The sequence below is a fragment of the Vigna unguiculata genome, chromosome 5 (genome assembly GCF_037176805.1).
Source record: "Vigna unguiculata cultivar grain cowpea cultivar isolate G323 ecotype 2 chromosome 5, ASM3717680v1, whole genome shotgun sequence".
NCBI lineage: Eukaryota > Viridiplantae > Streptophyta > Magnoliopsida > Fabales > Fabaceae > Vigna > Vigna unguiculata.
The window spans coordinates 275982-294041 of NC_140796.1; the positions used below are offsets into that span (position 1 = coordinate 275982).

At 34.6% G+C, this 18060-nt stretch overlaps 2 protein-coding genes across 4 annotated transcripts; one reads left to right on the plus strand and one right to left on the minus strand.

Annotated features, from left to right (window-relative positions):
- The first annotated feature begins 849 nt into the window (after nt 1-849).
- Nucleotides 850-6039, plus strand: LOC114185666 (uncharacterized). Of its 3 annotated transcripts, none has more exons than XM_028073533.2 (8): nt 850-1507; nt 1651-1932; nt 2010-2132; nt 2460-2613; nt 3213-3310; nt 3999-4035; nt 4154-4300; nt 5629-6039. In XM_028073533.2, the coding sequence occupies exons 1-7, from the start codon at nt 992-994 to the stop codon at nt 4270-4272; spliced, it is 1329 nt and encodes a 442-aa protein (XP_027929334.1). In that variant the 5' UTR covers nt 850-991; the 3' UTR covers nt 4273-4300; nt 5629-6039. The 3 variants fall into 3 exon arrangements, with proteins under 3 accessions (XP_027929334.1, XP_027929333.1, XP_027929332.1); XM_028073532.2 differs by having other exon boundaries at nt 857-1507; nt 3087-3310; nt 5657-6039; XM_028073531.2 differs by having other exon boundaries at nt 858-1507; nt 3087-3310.
- Nucleotides 6040-6690: 651 nt separating this feature from the next.
- Nucleotides 6691-14199, minus strand: LOC114185664 (clathrin interactor EPSIN 2-like). Its single transcript, XM_028073529.2, has 14 exons — nt 13941-14199; nt 13186-13268; nt 13051-13102; nt 12760-12839; nt 12601-12679; nt 12264-12347; nt 11992-12137; nt 11290-11631; nt 10553-10594; nt 10363-10458; nt 10098-10291; nt 9027-9232; nt 7668-8754; nt 6691-7542 (listed from the first exon to the last, which is right to left on the minus strand). Exons 2-14 carry the CDS (start codon nt 13218-13220, stop codon nt 7031-7033), a joined length of 2955 nt encoding a protein of 984 aa, XP_027929330.1. The 5' UTR covers nt 13221-13268; nt 13941-14199; the 3' UTR covers nt 6691-7030.
- Between the last annotated feature and the right edge of the window lie 3861 nt (nt 14200-18060).

Below are 18060 nucleotides of genomic sequence, written 5' to 3' on the forward strand. Positions count from 1 at the left end.
TTAGGATGATATATAAGATCTTTCAATATTTCCATTATTTTGTGCTAACGATAGATCTTATTTTTAAAGATTCAAAATGATTCTTTCAAGTCTTACAATATATTTTTTTAATATTTGTAATTTTTGTAAGAAATTTTTTTTAATGATGAATTTATTATCTGTTTCTTTAATATCAGATTATGGAAATAATAAATCTTATATTTAAGATCGGTATAGAAGATCTCTTTTAGCTTTTAAAACATAGACTTTCTTCAATCGTGTGAATACTACTCATGCCCGATATTAGCTCTTGAAACATCCATAGTATTTTCTCTCACCAACTTTTGAAGCAGTGAGAGTAAGAAAAGACATAAAAAACAAAGTAATCCTTCAATAAATTGGAAAATATCTCTTCCAATTAAAGTTCGTTTTGTAAATGCTAAAATATGAATGTGTGATATTAGATAGAACTTAAAACCAGTAACGCGATAATGACAGGAAACCAGGTTTCTTTCGGCAAAATCTCAGTATGAATGTAATACGGTATCAGAAATCGTAACAGAAAATAAAAGTGAGGATAGACACGTGGGATTATAACAAGGTGCAAATTACGTGGCAAGCAAAATATGTTGAAAAGTGTGGAAAAAAGGTTGGGAGAAAGTTATTTCAATCTTTCAATTTGTATATTTAACTCTTAAGTCTGAGAATCATAACAGAATGGTTGGCAGAGAAAAGTCCATTAGGTAGGATTAATAAAGTTCTCCAACATAATAGACAAATTGGGAAACATTATTGTTTTTAATCACTTATAAGAAAAAAAAAAAGCATTTTCTAACACAAACGTAACAAGAGTGATTTTCATATTAACTAGTTTAAAAATGATAAATGACAATTAAAAGTAAATTCAATTAACAATTGTTTCTGATTAATTTGGATAAGAATGAAAGTGCGCGAGCAAGGAAATGGAATCGAAATGAAATGAATTGAGTGGGAGTGAAGAGTAGAGCGAGCGATGAAGGTTTCAGCGGTTGGCAGTGTCTCTGTTACGGTTAGTCTCAGTCTCAGTGGTGGTGGCAGCAGCGGCGGCGGCCCCTTCCCATTCCGATCTTCTTCCGTTTCGTTCCTCCGAACATCCAAATCATCGCTCGCCATAGCGTGTTCTTTGGCTGGGAACGATGCTTCTTCTCCTTCTTCTCCCGCCAAGCTCCTTCGCCGAATCCTCGACTCCCCAGGGGTTCACCAAGGCCCTGCATGTTTCGACGCTCTCAGCGCCAAGCTCGTTCAGACCGCCGGCTTCCAACTCTGCTTCACCAGCGGCTTCTCCATCTCCGCTTCTAGGCTCGCCTTGCCCGACGCCGGTCTCATCTCTTACGGCGAAATTCTCGATCAAGGCCGCCTCATCACCCAGGCCGTCTCCATTCCCGTCATCGGCGATGCCGACAACGGCTACGGCAACGCCATGAACCTCAAGAGAACTCTCAAGGGATATATCAGCGCTGGTTTCGCCGGAATCATTCTCGAAGATCAGGTTAGTTAGGTTTCATCAATGGATCCAGTATTTCGAGAAATTAATCTCTGACGCACATTTCGCACATCTAGTTGGTTAGTTAGGTTTCTTCTGTCATGGACTCCGTTTATCGATATGATTGAGTTGGTTATGGTGTTGGTTAGGTAGCGCCGAAAGCGTGTGGACACACTCGCGGGAGGAGGGTGGTCTCGAGAGAAGAGGCAGTGATGAAGATTAAGGCGGCCGTGGATGCGAGAAGGGAGAGCGGTTGCGATATTGTGATTGTGGCGCGTACGGATGCTCGCCAAGCTGTGTCGTTGGATGAAGCGCTTGTTAGGTCGAGGGCGTTCGCGGATGCCGGAGCTGATGTTCTTTTCATAGACGCGCTTGCTTCCAGAGAAGAGATGAAGGCTTTCTGCGAAGTTTCTCCGCTTGTTCCCAAAATGGTACGATTCTGTCAATTGTAGAGATGAATGAATGCATTGGTACTTGGAATTATTTGTTGGTATGTGCTCTTGTGCAGGCCAATATGCTTGAAGGTGGTGGCAAGACGCCAATACTTAATCCTATGGAGCTTGAAGAGATTGGTTTTAAGATCGTTGCATATCCCCTTTCCTTGATCGGGGTTTCTATACGAGCAATGCAGGTCACTCGTCTTCTTTTTCCCATTTGAACTGATTGATTCACATTATATCTGCATAAGTTCAGGTTTTAAATGAGACACGCTAACTAAGTACTTGTTTGTAAATTTTTTACATTCACCACCAAATCCCGGCTCTTCACTGCACTGCAGCTCGTGCTGAGGACTTTGGAAGCAATATCCCTTTATCTTTTCAACTCCTTTATTATAACAAGCCATAGTGTTGAACTCGTTATTCTTGATATTATATCTATTTTTTCTGATGTTTCTTTTGCAGTATCATTTATGTTTTTTTTATTTGCTGATAAATAATATCTATGATCGCATTTGTAGGACTCACTCATAGCCATTAAAGGAGGTCGTATTCCTCCTCCAGGAAGCATGCCTTCTTTTGAAGAAATTAAGGATATCTTAGGGTTCAATGCTTACTATGAAGAAGAGAAGCGTTATGCTACAAATGCTAATCCGCAGCTTTCGAAGGGAGGAGGTAGGATAGACAGAACTTAACGAAAAAAAAAAAAGTAGATGTTAACCCTTCTTCTACTATAAAGGGACATTGTAGTGTAATGGAGAGTCGTAAGCAATTAATATCTCTAACATTATAATTAATGGTTCCTGCAATTTACTTTCATAAATGTGCTGGGCTTGGGAGGAGTCGATTGGTGATGAATAACCTTATGAATTCATCTGCATGTGGAGTGAAGCATTCGAACTTTATCAAGGTCTATTATGTGAAATGGAGATGTTCAATGCAGACTATCATATTAAATATTTGATTACTATTTTTTTAAAATAAACAAAAGCCATTTAATTAGACCTTTATCTTTTCATAAGTAAATCTAAATGTTTCAGCTCTAGGGAGAGTCAGACAGAGGTAAAGGTCTCGTGCTGATTTTCACGTTGTAAATATACGTTGTGCATTCCATTCTTGCATTCTCATAGTAATTAGTTATTTGTCAGAGAGCAGTATCGTATACAGTATACGAGGGAGAGATCAAGTTGATACTGAGAAGACAAGTCAAAGTTTCAAAGATCCCATTGTGGATGTTATAACACCTGATGCTGTGTACAATAAATATGGTGCAGATAGTTCAAGGAACCCTTTCTCTGGTATCTGGTCTCGAACAATCAGAGTAAAATTAACGAGCAGAGATGGATTTGAGAGACTCGATGTTAGGATTCCTGTAAGTGCTCATACCTTCCCGATGCACTAAAAGAAGAACAATGATTTATTCATATTAGTTGTTCAGAAGACTCAGAACTAGTTAAAAATGGGGCCTACTGATTTCCAGTTTTTATATGAATGATTTTATCATAAGTTGCTGCATGTTTGTCTCTAAAAATCCAATTACACTATTTCTTTTTTATTCTAGCACGATTTCTAACATACGTAAATATCCATGTATTTCTATCTATTCTAACTTTTTATGCTAGCACCTTATGCTATGTCACCATTCTCTGCTGCCATAGTTGAAACCTCATGAACTATAATATATGTTGCATTCAACTTAATATTTGAACATATCTATTTGGAATCCTAATAGTGGTGTAAGTAGTATAATTGGATGTCCGAATATCCCAAATTAATCACCTTTCTTCCACCATTTTGTGCTTGCCCTTCTCCTTCTCCTATTATTTGGAAGAAGAGAAATGGAATATAGTATGCGACATTTGTTTTATAAATGCATATATGCAACTATTTTGTTCTGTACTGCATCATGCCAAGGCTTTATCTCCTTATATTGTGGTTATGCATAGTTTCTGTGTAACCCCTCTCCTTGTTTTAAATTATGCGCGTGTTCAATTGAATGTTGCTCCAATTAAAATTTCTTGTTCCATTTTCTCATAATACATATATAATTTGTTATACAGGCTGGATTTCTGGATGGAATCACGGATATAGTTCCTGGTACTACTACTCTTTAGAAATTATTACATATTATATAAATAGACATTAATTCCAAATGTGCAATTCAATGCTTCTTTTTCACAATGTCTGTTAATTGAATTTTCATAACTTTATACAGCTTTGGGTGGTGTAAACATCAAAGAACTGTTGGATGATGCAGCTGAGGAAGTTGGGGGAAAACTCTTGTTAGATTTTAAAGACAGCATGGGGGACAGGATTCAAGTATTTTTGGAGTGATTCCACATTGCTTTTCTCAAGTCCAATGGTAATATGCTTTTGACCATTATTGTTTTATTAGAGATATAAAAGAAAAAGAGATTAATCTCGATGATATTAGAGATTGGTGAATAAGAGATTCTCCTTGTGAAGAAATCATAAAAAAAGTCAGTTAAGAAAATATATTCAATCCTTAAACACATATATTTGTTAAGGGAATTCGTTTTAAAGAGAAATTAAGATTTTGCAGCGAATAGAACAAAATGCTATATCCTGCAGAAGCTGCTCATTCGGAGAGCTTTCTTTAAAGACATGAGAATCTATTTTTGAATGTTATTCTTGCTCACCCACTATTATTCACCATGGTCCAGATTTTATAGTTTTTATTATTTTTTTTCTGGTGGTGGTGGTTGCTGGGTGTGGGTCTGGCAGCTCCTTCGATCTGTTAGTCGTATTCTACATTTTGTAGTTGATAATGAATAGCACAGTTTAAGTTTTTCAACTGAACTTGTGATCAGTCTACTGAGCAAATGAAAAGATTTAGAAATTAACCTTTCCTGAAACCTATTTTTCCCTGCTAGTAGAGTATAGATCGTCTAGCTCACTTTATTGCTCTGATATTTGTTGACACAATAAAATCTTTATTTTGGCCATAAATCTATGAAGCAAATCTGGAAGTTTATTCTGAAACCATAATGAAGAGAGATTTTTGGTTGACAGCCGAACTGTCTCTTATATTTAGCCTATGAAGAACCCAAATAGAAAGTTGGGAACATTTTTTGACCCGGGAGGACCAAATTAGAAAAGATAATTGCAAATTATTCATGTTGCTATTGACCCACAATTCAAACTACCTGACATATCATGCCTATCCAACAACTATCCTTTCCATAATTAATGTTACATCCACCATTAAAAATCGCCCTTCTTTATTTTACATTAATAAAATGCATGTAAAATCATAATCCAACAAGAAAACTATGTCCATTGGTGCTTCCTGGGTTACCGGTGTTACATTTTCAAAATTTTGATTTCTTTCCGCTCTTTCAATGTTACCCGGTTAAAATTTATTTGTTCCCTAAAGAAATAAAAGACTTCCTGTCTCTGGGTATCTGAGCTACCTTAAATCTTTGTCCATTTACCTTTTTTGTGCATCTTATCTTTTTTGTTATAAATTGTACTTTATTTACAAAATTAGAACAGGTTGACTTGTTTAATTTCAATTCTGAAATACCATGCCATTATACCCTAATTTAAAGTAGGGAAAGTCTGAGGTCAGTAGTGATGAGGTGAAGCAAATTCCTGCAATATCATGTCATGAACATTTGAATGACATGACAGGCTTGTTTGTTATATTCGTCGATAATGATGTTTCAGGATATATTGACGGTTTACATTCATGAAGGTGGTAACTGAAAGGCAAGGGTTAAACCTGAACAAGGATCGACAGCTCAGCTTGGTTGTTGATGGGGTACAAACATGGTCCTCTCTGCTCTGTCATCGGGAAGTGAACCAAGAGTTTCAAATTCACATGGAAAGAAAAGGTTTTGTTACAACTATAGTCATTTTTGCGAAACTACTTGAATATAATACGACTAGAGTAACTTTTCCGTTGATTTGTCAACCCAATTTTATATCCTTGTTCTGGTAAGGAGAAAAATGTCCAACAATTACATCGTTTTTAGTCCTATAATCCGCCTTGACAAGTAGACTGATGTTTTTAGGTACTAGTTATGACCAACAATTACATCGTTTATTTTGACTTGGAACTAAATTATTTTTTAACAACTTCGGCTGGTATTTATTTGGATAAATTAGGGACGATTCTGGAAGCTAAATAATTTTGAAAAAGGTGATTAAAGTTTGTATAATTTGTGAATGGAAATATGTGAAAGGAAATATCGGACGCAAGATGAAAAGCATAGCATCGGATTCGACACTCGAAGTCCAGTGTTTTATGGTATCGACGCCACCAATGTCACGAATGTTCAACCCCAAAAGCATGGTGTCAGCACCATTCATCTAAAGTAATAAGAATCAGATAACTTTAAACGAAGGTAGAAAGCATACAACTCCAGTAGCATCTATTAACTATGCATCTTTACGTGACCTTTTAGTGCTTTCTTTTCGCAATGCTCCGTGTCAGTGATGTTACACGTCTACCAATGGCTTCAAATTATCCAATAGGAGGCTGTAGAGATAACTGCAGAGAAAATAAAGTTGTAAGCCAGAACCAATCTCTAGTTAAAGAACACTCGCGTAAGGATGCGGTTTCCATTACACGTATCCTATCCAGTAGACACTCAGTTGCTTAGTCCTACGTTCTGCATCCCAAAAAAAATATTCATCCAGCCTCGTACCAGTGTCATGAATTCTCCACGAATTTTCAGCAAGAAATTAAAAAGCTTAAAGAAAAGTCCTTGAATTTCAATTCTTAAATTTGACACATGAAAAAAATATATTGATATCAAACCACCTGTTGGTGTTCAAAAAATGTGGAACATGCAAAGAAAGTAATAACCCATGTAAGGTTATTCCATCCAGTCACTGGTACACAACAGTGATGCTCAAAGCACCTACAGAAGGGTGACCCGAAAAAGAATGGTAACAGCATATTTATAACAAAAATACAAATAACTGGGTCACTTTACAGAAAATTGCAGCTTTAACTGCTATAAATCCAAATGTCACGATGTAGTCTACTAGTAGTAGCACTTGTATTGGCACTTCTTTTTCTCAACTTGCAGCAAAACAATCAGTAATACTCGCACTTACTATCTCATCTATAGCCGCCATATGGCTGTTGACCGTAGCCACCATATGGCTGTTGACCATTAACACCATATGGCGGTTGACCATTAACAACACCATATGGTTGTTGACCATAACTACCTGGACCCATCATGGAGTTATTATAATTACCTGGCATGTTGGAGCCAGGATGCATTCCAGTTGGGGGTTGCATTTGGTACCCTTGTCCCATACCCATCCCTCCCATTCCCATACCCATTGATGGATTCATGCCTCCATAGCCTCCTCCCATACCCATTCCTACACCAGGAGGACCATTGCCCATGCCCACACCCATACCCATGCCAGAGCCCATCATTGGATTCGAAGGAGCCCTGAGAGCACCAGCACCAGCACGGCCCATACCTGAACCTGATCCCATAGCTTTACCCATAGTTATAGTTGATGTAACAGCTGCAGTAGTGGGCTTCTCCATTCTCTTTTCCTTCCTGTTAATGGCCTCAAAGTCAACCCCAATATCTGCTAAAGGATTCGTTTTAGCTGCATGATAAGAAAAATATTTTAGTTAACAATATATATCCCATATAAGATCAACATTCTAACAAGTATATGTGGAAACTGAAATGTTAACAGAGGGGTTTGGGGAGGGAGGTCTAGGCACTCACGTCCAGATATATTCAAATTAACCAACCCCCTGCTTAGTGTATCAGCCCACACTGTTGATTTTGTCTCAAACTTGTCCTTGGATGGTTGAGAAACTAATGGAATTGATTGTGAAGCATTCGAAGCAAGTGATTGATTGGTAATTGGTGAACTAAAGGGTCCTGCGTTCCCTTGTTGTCCAATGAAGTTGTTGTTAAACTGCGATGCCTGGTTAGTTGGAGACTGGGACATATTTGGAGCAGATCCTCCAGGATGAGAAAAGTTGGTGACCGCTGACAACTGTCCTGTTGGAGTCTGGGGAGTCACATTTGAAGGAAAAGCTGCTGTAGATCCTGTTGGCATGAAGTTCCCGCTGTTCATATGCCCATTATATCCATTTTGGGAATTAGAAGATCCATCTTGGGAGTGCAATCCACCATATATACCACCTGATTGTGCAGGTTGCCCAACTTGAGAAGCAAAAGGTGGCTGAATATGTTGGCCAGTAGACGTTGAAAATGCATGTTGACCCGTGTGAGATGAAAAGGGTTGTTGTGCATATTGACTGGAGGGAGATGAAAAGGATGGTACTGGTCCTGGTTGGCTACTGGGAGCAGAAAAGGGTTGTTGAGAGAATTGATCTGTAGGAACTGGAAAGGTTTGTGCAGGTTGACTGGTAGCAGCCGAGAAACCTTTTGGGGTAAATTGGCCAGTTGGTTCAGAAAATGGTTGTGATGCCATTTGACCAGATGAAGCTGGAAGGGAAGGTAATGAAGAATGGCCGAAACCAGGTGCTGAAATGTTCTGCTGTGAACTTATCTCAGGTAACGGTGCAGGAGGAAGAATATCTGCAAGAATATCAGTTTCTAGCTGTGCAGATGACACATCTTGAGACAGAAACTGAGAGTTAGTAGAAAAAGGTTGAGTGTCAGAGGCAGGTGCAGTGTATGGTACAACAGAAAATGAGTCCCCAAACCCAAAGTTTGTTTCTACATTACGAGCATTTGATTGGGATGGTTCAATACTCTGATATGTCACGGGTTGAGATGGAGCAGTTTCAGTGGAAGTAAAAGCTTTGAATGGCCCGTCACCAAATGGATCCTCAAAAGACTGTAAGAAGTCAACCAACAAATATATTATTTTAACAAAATGTGACGGACAGAGGGACTGATTTAAACTACATGATGCAGATGTATTAAAAAGATTATTCAAAGCTATGTTATGAGATAGATGGCATACATGCTACACCAAAAAGGAAAAATATGACATAAAGCTGACAAGTTCACAACTATAAGAATTCCAAGTCCGATACAAATCCGTTATTTTTAGTACAGGTCAGATTGCTTTCACTAAAGAGTTTTAGAAATGGAACAAATTCATGCCTGATTGAAATTATTCGACCCAGATGATGGTGGTGCAAAGGAAGCTGTAGATCCCGCATTTGCATCAGGGGCTGCAGTTGCTGATTCAGATGGTACAATAGCCAAAGCATTTGAAGAGAACGAGTCTGAGAGGGAACCAAGCAAGTCCATTTCAACATTATTAGCGGTGGCAGGGGCAGCTGGACCAGCTGGGGCAGCTGAGGATGCTGAGAAGAAATATAAAGATATCATGAGTACAAGACCTACTAAATGGTATTTTTCAAAGACCATTAATTATTGTTGTTTAAACATACTTTTAAGGAAATAATAACTTTTTTAAAAGCTCTCTCAAGAAGCAGGCTAAAAAATTAATTGTTTCTCCAAAATAAACAAATACAAACAAGCACTCATATTAACATCGAACTCCCAAATCTTGCCAATGTAAATTCATCAAATGTCAATTACAGTTCAGCCATAGGTTTCACAAGTATATCAGACCAAAGTCTGACTAGTTTACATATTGACCACAAATCATGACATATAGCTGTCTCATATCACCCACCCAATGTATAAATGAAAAGAATTTCAATTATGAGCCACATCAGTTAATGGGCACCTTTTCCCACTAAAGGATGCAGTAAAACTATTCTTATTAATTGATCTTAGAACTCAGTTTCAAATTTCAAAATTTTATGCCTGGAACAGTGTCTATGTACCACTTCAAAGTCTGTACAAGACTAACTTCTCAAAAGATAAAAATCTAAAACTACAGAGTCCTGGTCACCAGAATACGTGGTAAGCAGAAATTTCTTAAATTTTTCATATTGCTAAACAATTTTGTGTTCAAGACAAAATCCATGTTTGCTAGGACTAGGGAGATTAACATATATACTCAGAAATGTCTAACAATGATCCAAAGAAAACAATATTAGTAAGATATATGCATATGCATATGCGGAGTCATGAATAGTAATTTGACAAGAACAAATTCAACTCAAACAAGTACGAACTCTTCAAAACAAGAAACAAGAAAGGACTGTTACAGAAATACTGATTATAGAAGACCAACCAACATAATACTGTAATAAACACCTGATGGAAGACCACGTGGATCAAAAAAATCTTCAGTTGCTTCAGCTGCATGGGCTCCAGATGCAGCAGCAGTTGCTTCTGTGGTATTATTGTTTACAGGAGAAGATCTTGTAGGAGCAGATGTTTGACTAGGATTATCATTTACATGAGGAGGGGAATCTCTTGGAACAGATGCTGCTGAAGTTTCCACATCTCTGAAATCGAAACAACATGAGTAATAGATTCTGTTGGGAATAAGTGTTGTCTATAGTGTAACGGTTCTTACCTTTCACTGCGTACAGGGCTGCGAGATTCACCAACAGCTTCTTCATAGCTAGGAGGAGCAACACCGATATTTTGCTCAGAAATTTTCCGCTCAAGCCTGCCATTTTTGTATTGTGGATTATTAACCTTAAAAATGCCATGCAGCAATTTACACAAATGACAGAAAAGGTGTATTTCAATGACAAATTTACCTTGCTTCCAGAGATTGGTCTTCAGCTTTAGCGTTGCTTCCGCTGAGAGATCATTGCACAACAAGATGAAATTAGAAGCAAATGATTCACAACACAGAGCAATAACATCACATCAATCGCCATATTCTCATGATAAATGGAAAGAAAATATGGGAAGAAAAGAACTTGCACCTTCAAGCAGACTGCTACCGAAGGATATTAAGACCAACTAAAAGTTCAGTTCACAACTCTATCTTTCTGGTATCTTGAGTACAAGAAGGATAGACCTAAAGCCATATTCATATTCTGATAATTTAATGGCCACAGACAAGACAAACAAGAAAATATCTCACAAGACCCCACTCTAATTTGGTACAAATGTAAACATTTTCTATAAATTATCATGCATAGATAAGACTTTGTTTCTCTAATTATGTTAACAGGTTAAAAATCACATGCCGTTTTTTGTAAGTTACTTCTATACAGTAAAGATAAGACTGTTCCTTCCATACAGCTCTTATTTTGTAAGTTACTTCAATACTGTAAAGATCAAAACCAATAAGGTGGCAAATACTTTGGATTCTCCACACCAACTGTTAAATTTTCAAACTGAGAAGCTTAAAAATGTATCCTGCTTTCTAAAATGAAAGCCACCAGTCACTAAGGAACAAACATGAATACAAGATTATTCTGCCAGAACTCAACAAAAAAAAAAAAAAAAAAAAACTCCAAAAAAGGATCAAAGCCTAGGTACATACCGAGATGAGTTTTGTCCATCATCATCATAACGGTCTCTATCAGAGCTCCTGCTTCTTGATTCATGTTGGTAATGGTCAGCACTTTGACTTCTTCCCCTGTAGTCATCATCTCTGTAACCATCCCTGCCATGACGATCCTCATAATCTCTGCCATAACGATCTCCATCACGACTATTTCGATCATCATCTTTATATCCCCATTCTCTTTCTTTTCCATAACCATAGCCATTTCGATCTTCCTCCCTACTTCCATAACGATCGTCATCATATCTGTCACCATAGGCTCCACTGCTTGAATATGAACCCGGTCTATGCATTCCACCAGCTGTATTGTTGCGAAACCTGGTGAATCATATAAAACAGTTAATATCTCCTAGACACTGTGATTCACACAGACATACATACGTTCACAAAAAATTCACATACCGAACGGTATTTTAGTGAAACCTGGTAAATCATATAAAAGAGTTGATATCTCCTAGAAATTGTGATACTCGCAGACACACATTCGTTCACAAATTTCAAATACTCCAACTGTGTACTTTAGATCTATATTCCAGAAACCCAGAGGAGATATGGAGAATCATATTCTACAATACAATGCCTTATGCTTGCTAAACAAGAGGGTATATATAAAATTTACATTTCAACTGGAAAATAACAGAGTACAAAATATCAATAGAATAATGAGAGGAAACTTACTTGTCCCTGTTAGCAGCAGCCTTCTGCCTAACTTCTATGATTCTATCTTTATCATTCACAAGGATAACCAGACCTTGAGATTTCCTCCTGACATTGTTTCCTTGATCCCTTCCACTGGAGTCAATGTATTGAAAATCGGACAACGTCTGTTCATATAATCAATGTTATCAGGTCACATTATAAATTTTAGATCATCTTACCAAACTTGGGACCTGAATGGCCCATAAGTACATAATTTTTTTTTTAAGTAGGATTGACTAAATGGGAATTACTGATATTTGATAAGCATGTTCTCTGATCTCATCTATGACTCGCTCTGACCCATGAGCCACCAAGTACTCTAGTACTGTCAAAGCCTGGAGTTGAAGAAAGGATGGTAAATACAGAAACAAATAATTTAAGAAAGTGAGATCAACAGTAAATGCAGTAGACAAAAAACATTATTGCTAATGTGCAACAACAATCCATCATTATTGCAGAGGATATAAACAAGTATCAAAACAGATTTCACAAACTGGCTGATAAGTTGTAGTGTTGATGGTGGAAAAAGAAAAGGTCAGCAGCATCCGCTAGCAATTGCATATAAAACTTAAAATAGTTTGTCAAAACCTTGTAGACATGCCGCCAATTCTTGCCAGTGTCATTAATTCGCTTCCAGATTACTGACATGATCATCTGATATTCATGACTGCATGAATGCTTAAAAATGAGATTCAATGTACTCAAATACACAATACGTCAAACATACAATTAAGAGTCCAAGCTTACGGGTTTCTGGTTGCCTGAGAAATATCTGCAAGAAGTGTTCCATGAGGACCCCATGGTTCGTTGCTGGTAGCATCAAGAACCTAGAAGAGGGTAGAAAATATAATGAGTCTGGTTTAGGTTTTGAAAAAGGGGATCATATATCATAGTGCATAAATTAACGATATTAAACACCTATTTCATGATTAAGAATACCATAAAACAAGTCAGACTTGGCACAGCCATTACTATAATTGTCTTGCCAGGATCGTAGAAACAGCCATAATTTCATAGCGAACTTAAAAAAGGAATTACCTTCTGCTCAATCCCAGGAACTTTCAGCACTTTCTTATTTACTTCTCTTTTACTGCAAGAACACAATGAAGAGCAAGACATTCATACACAATACATAGAATCATATAGTAACAAATAATAAACAGTTATACTTACAGGTCCCTAACAGTTTGACCAATAGCTTTCTTCATTGTAGCTGGTATTCAGCACAGGCTATAAACCAGCACCGAGGGCCCGAACTGCAATGTACAAAACAACGCTCTCATAAAAAATAAATTCACTCACCGGTTCAAGAAAAAGCCAAAGAGTTTCTCAACAATATCATGGTTAATTGAATTCCAGAAGGACATTTTCAAGCATTATTATCTGTTTGTTGCAGCTCAGCAGAGCAGTTCAAGATAATTTAAAAAAAAAAATGAAATGCCAGTTTGTCAGAGACCTGGTATATTTATAAATAAGAGAGGCAACAGTAATAACCAAAATTCATTGTCGGTACGCTTTAAGATGCGAGACAATGGAATGAAAATCCAAGGCTGAAACCTCAAAATTCATATACAGCTATACAAGATCGAACAGAAAACTTAAAGCTCTACAAAGGAATCCAAAACAAGTCGAACAAACATTTTCCGAGAACAATCCAAAATCTGAAACGCTAATAAGATCATAATCCCGTTCCAAATCTCAAATCTGGCCCCGTGATCTATCAGAGATAAGTGCACCACAACACATTGAATGAAACTCTTAACCGAAATCAAAGAAAATAAACGAGAAGATCCAAACACCATCGAAGCAAGGCCGAATCCGAAGGAAGAAAAAACACATCAACACAGAGAGGCACGACGGAGAAGAGGTAAATGAATAAATCTAACGATTGGAATGAAAGAATGAAATCCAGATCTGAGAGATCGAACCTGATCCACGGGGACAAACAAGATCGTCGGCAGAAAGGGGGAAACGAAAGGCCAACGTTAGAGAGAGGTTGCAAATTGCAAGAACTCTCTGCGTTGTTATGTCCCGAAAATAATAATATTATTACGTTGCGACAGAGAAACACACACAAAACAAACGCACTCTCTCTCTCTCTCTCTCTTCTCTCCCTCTCTCTACAATTTCGGAGTTAATCTCAAACGGAAGCATAAAGGACGAGCAAGACAGCGCAACTTACACGCGGGGAACAATTAAGAACATTTACCTTTTCTCTCTCTCTCTCCTTTTTTTTTTTTTTTGCAAATTAATAATCACTCTAAATTATTTTATTTACATATTTTTATTCGCCATTAAATAATTTCAGTATTGGCATCTACTTTTGAAAAAAGTAATGGTAATGATATAATGATGGTGGATGGTGAATGGGTTGAAGTCCCTCTCTCTGTTGACACCAATGTGCCAACTTATTCTTACCTCTATTTCTTTTTCTTCTTCCATCTTCCTTTTTCTATTTTCTATGCTTTTTTGTCAAAATAATTAGGCGTGTTCAAAGCAACCAAGCCACCTTGTTGACACCATAACCAAAAACAAACTATATTTTTACTTTTGGTTGTCAAGTTTTGGAGCATAGGATCCAATCACTTTCACCCTTCACTGTTCATTACAAACTCAGTAATAATAGTAATAATAATAATAATTAAATAGCATTGCTCTGTGATATGTTATGTGTGTAGGATAAGACTAGTGTTTTAACGTTTTCTGTAAACATTTCACAGCCACGGTTTAATTTTGATACGTGTTTTCTTCCTATGTAACCATGTAACACGGTTTATTTATTTGTTTATCCCTCGTTTGTTAGATATAGAAAAACAAAGGCGAATGATAGTAGGGTAATGTTAATCTAATAAAAGAAATTCGCAAATTGGCATAAAAGTAGGAAATATTTAGTTTCTTTTATGCCACCGCAAAAGTGGTAGAGAATAATTTAGGAAAATATTAAATAATATAGTCATTATTTAAAATTTAAAGGAAAAAAAAAAGGATAATACGTCCACCTCTATGAACTCTTATGGAAGTGATCTCTTACAGTTGCATTGCTTTTTCATGGTAAGAATTTACTTTTTATTATTTATAGGATGAATTACCATTTCTTTATTTTCACACGGACAAAATTTTTAAAATAGTTCATTTGAGTTACGCTGAAATATGAAATTTGAGTATCTAAACTTAGTTCAGTGAACGCTAACATCTTGGTATTTTATTTTAGCTTTCCCTTCAAATTTAGAAATAACTGAATAATTGTTTTAATATAATCTATTTATAGAATTTTATTTGTCATTATGGAGTGACAAAACCAACGTGTACAAAAAAGATTGTAAAAGTCAAACATGGAAATGACAAAGAGAGTATTAATATTTAAGTTATTCTGCACCAATGTTTTTGAGTTTCCTAAGCATAATTTTGTTTTATTTTGGTAATTATTTTTCCTTTGCCCATTATTTTTCTTATTCATTTAATTTATTGGCTTGTTTTTACTTTTCAATCTTGTTTAGTGTTGATGCTCTCAAAATTTAGTGTTGTTCTTTTTTCTTCTATTTATCATTACATTGTCTTTAAATTTTATTTTATATAGTTTTTCTACAAAATAAATTTAGAATTTAGTTCCAGTATGTTTTCTTCACAAATCTAGATTATAATCTTTCTTATCATTTGTTCTAATAATTTTAATGTAATGTATGAGTTTCATGCTTTGTGTGCTTTAAACATAACTAATGTTACATAAAAATAATTATAAAAATGTTTTCAGTAGAATCAGGTGATGTTATAAACTTGGTTTTCTTTGATGATTAAAATTAGTTTAACTCATTTAAGTTGAAAATATTTTCATATCATTAGTTTGCACACCCACAAAAAAAAAAATAATACAACATCTTTATTTGTTTTTAGTTGAAACAAACTATTTTTAATTAAAATTTCATAAAAAAAAAATAGGACACTCAATGAGACTCAATCAAAAGTAAATGAAAATGTCACTTTAACAACCTACACTAAATACACAATGTATGTTATTTTGGCAACCTACATTCAAATATCAAATAACAAACTGTGAAATTGAGTTAAATCGATTGATTAGTCATATATAAATATCTTCATATGTTTGGTGTAGCAATTTAAATTTTAGAATTCGAGTATTAAAATATTGAATAATTTTGTAAAATCAATTAGACAACAAATGGATTATAATAGCTATGAAATTATGAACATACTATCTCAATGAAATGATCTTAATTTTAGCGGATCGATGCAAACCATTAATAATAGTTTTAAATTATTAGTTTATCAAATGACTAGAAATAGAGAATGTTTTGACAGTGCCTCAAAAGATAATAAATGATAATTACAAAATAATGATCATCAAAAGATAATCTTAATAATTAAATAGGAAACTCTGCTTACAAGATTTATCGTAATTACTAACAAATGAATTTATCGGTAAAATAAAATTTATCGATAAATTTTATTGTCAGATTTTAGAATTTCAATTATTAATTAAAATATTAGCTAATAATGAAAATATCAATAATTTAGAATTTGTATTATCAATAAATATTTATTTTAAAAATGTATATGTATACAATTCAACTGTAAATTTTATAAAAAATTTATAAATTTTGTTACTAAAGATTTATTTGTTGATAAACTTCATCGATAAAATAATATCAAATTTCTGATTGGGTTTGGATCAATTATCAGTTTTTCTTATTTCAGCTTTTCAAATACGAGAGAAAATGAGACCGTGATAATTTATTTTTTATAGCTGAATTTATAAAAAAATAGTTAATATTTATTTATTAAATTTGGGTTAATAGACGTAATGAAGAACACGTTGAATTAATTAAATCTTATCATACAAATGTACCAAATTTTGCAAGAATAATGGAAACGTATTATTTTTGACAAATTACACATACTTATATCATTATAATAAGACGTAACCATTACTCATTGTAATTAGCTTTTGCAAACTATATAATAAAAAATTCCACAAATAAAAATATGCAATTATGCTATAAAATATCATTTGATAATAATCAATAGACAGAAATCCTATCATTGGTCTAAATTCATAAAATTTATATTTTCATACTTATTACTTGTTATTTCTCTAACATGTTAATTTCAAAAATTGTTATTTAATTGGAAATTCTGAAATAAATAAAAATTTGTTCAAACGATTTATTTGAATTTAACTTAATTATCTTGTCTAAGTACGAGGATTGTAGACAGAAGAAATTTAATAAGTCTTTTTTAGGTGATGGAGAAAGTTACGAGTGTTGTCTTTTCAAGTCTTTTTGTTCAAAACAATTGTTTTGAATTTCTAATTGCTATATATAATATAATGAAGTAGATGAATATAAATTGGCAATTTAAAATGGAGTGGAAAATATTCTCACGATTAGATGAAATATAAATTGAAGACCGATACATATTTTTCTCAACAATGGCTAGTGACATAGTTAAGTCCATTTGTTTGAAATTAATTATAGCTTAATTTTAATATGAGGAATATGTATTTCACATATACTTTCAACCTATTTTTACCATCATCCATAATTGATGGATTATGGCAAATATTGTAGAGCTACTTTTTAATTAATTCATATTTTATTATTTTTATTAATTTTAACGATTACTATAAAGTCTATATGTAAATTTCAAATTCTTATCAACATAAAACTTATTTAGCAAGAAAAAAAAAATCGCTTAGTCTTTCTTGTTATTTAGTAAGTAGATATATACTTATTGTAATTAACTTATTCATTTTTATTTATGTTTTAGTTATTTATATTTTATGGTTTTTTTTTTTTACTTGAATGATGCTAATAAACATTTTTTTGAAACACTGTTAAATTTATTGAATGTAGATTAATTTTGTATACAAATACGTATAACTAAATATTTTTTTACGTATTTGCATTTAGATCAATACGTATTTGTAGTAATACGTATTGATGGTAATACGTATTTGCTTTTAGTTAAATATTGGATATACGTGGATTCATGTTTTTCCATTTTAATAATTTTCAAGTAGTTTGAACACTG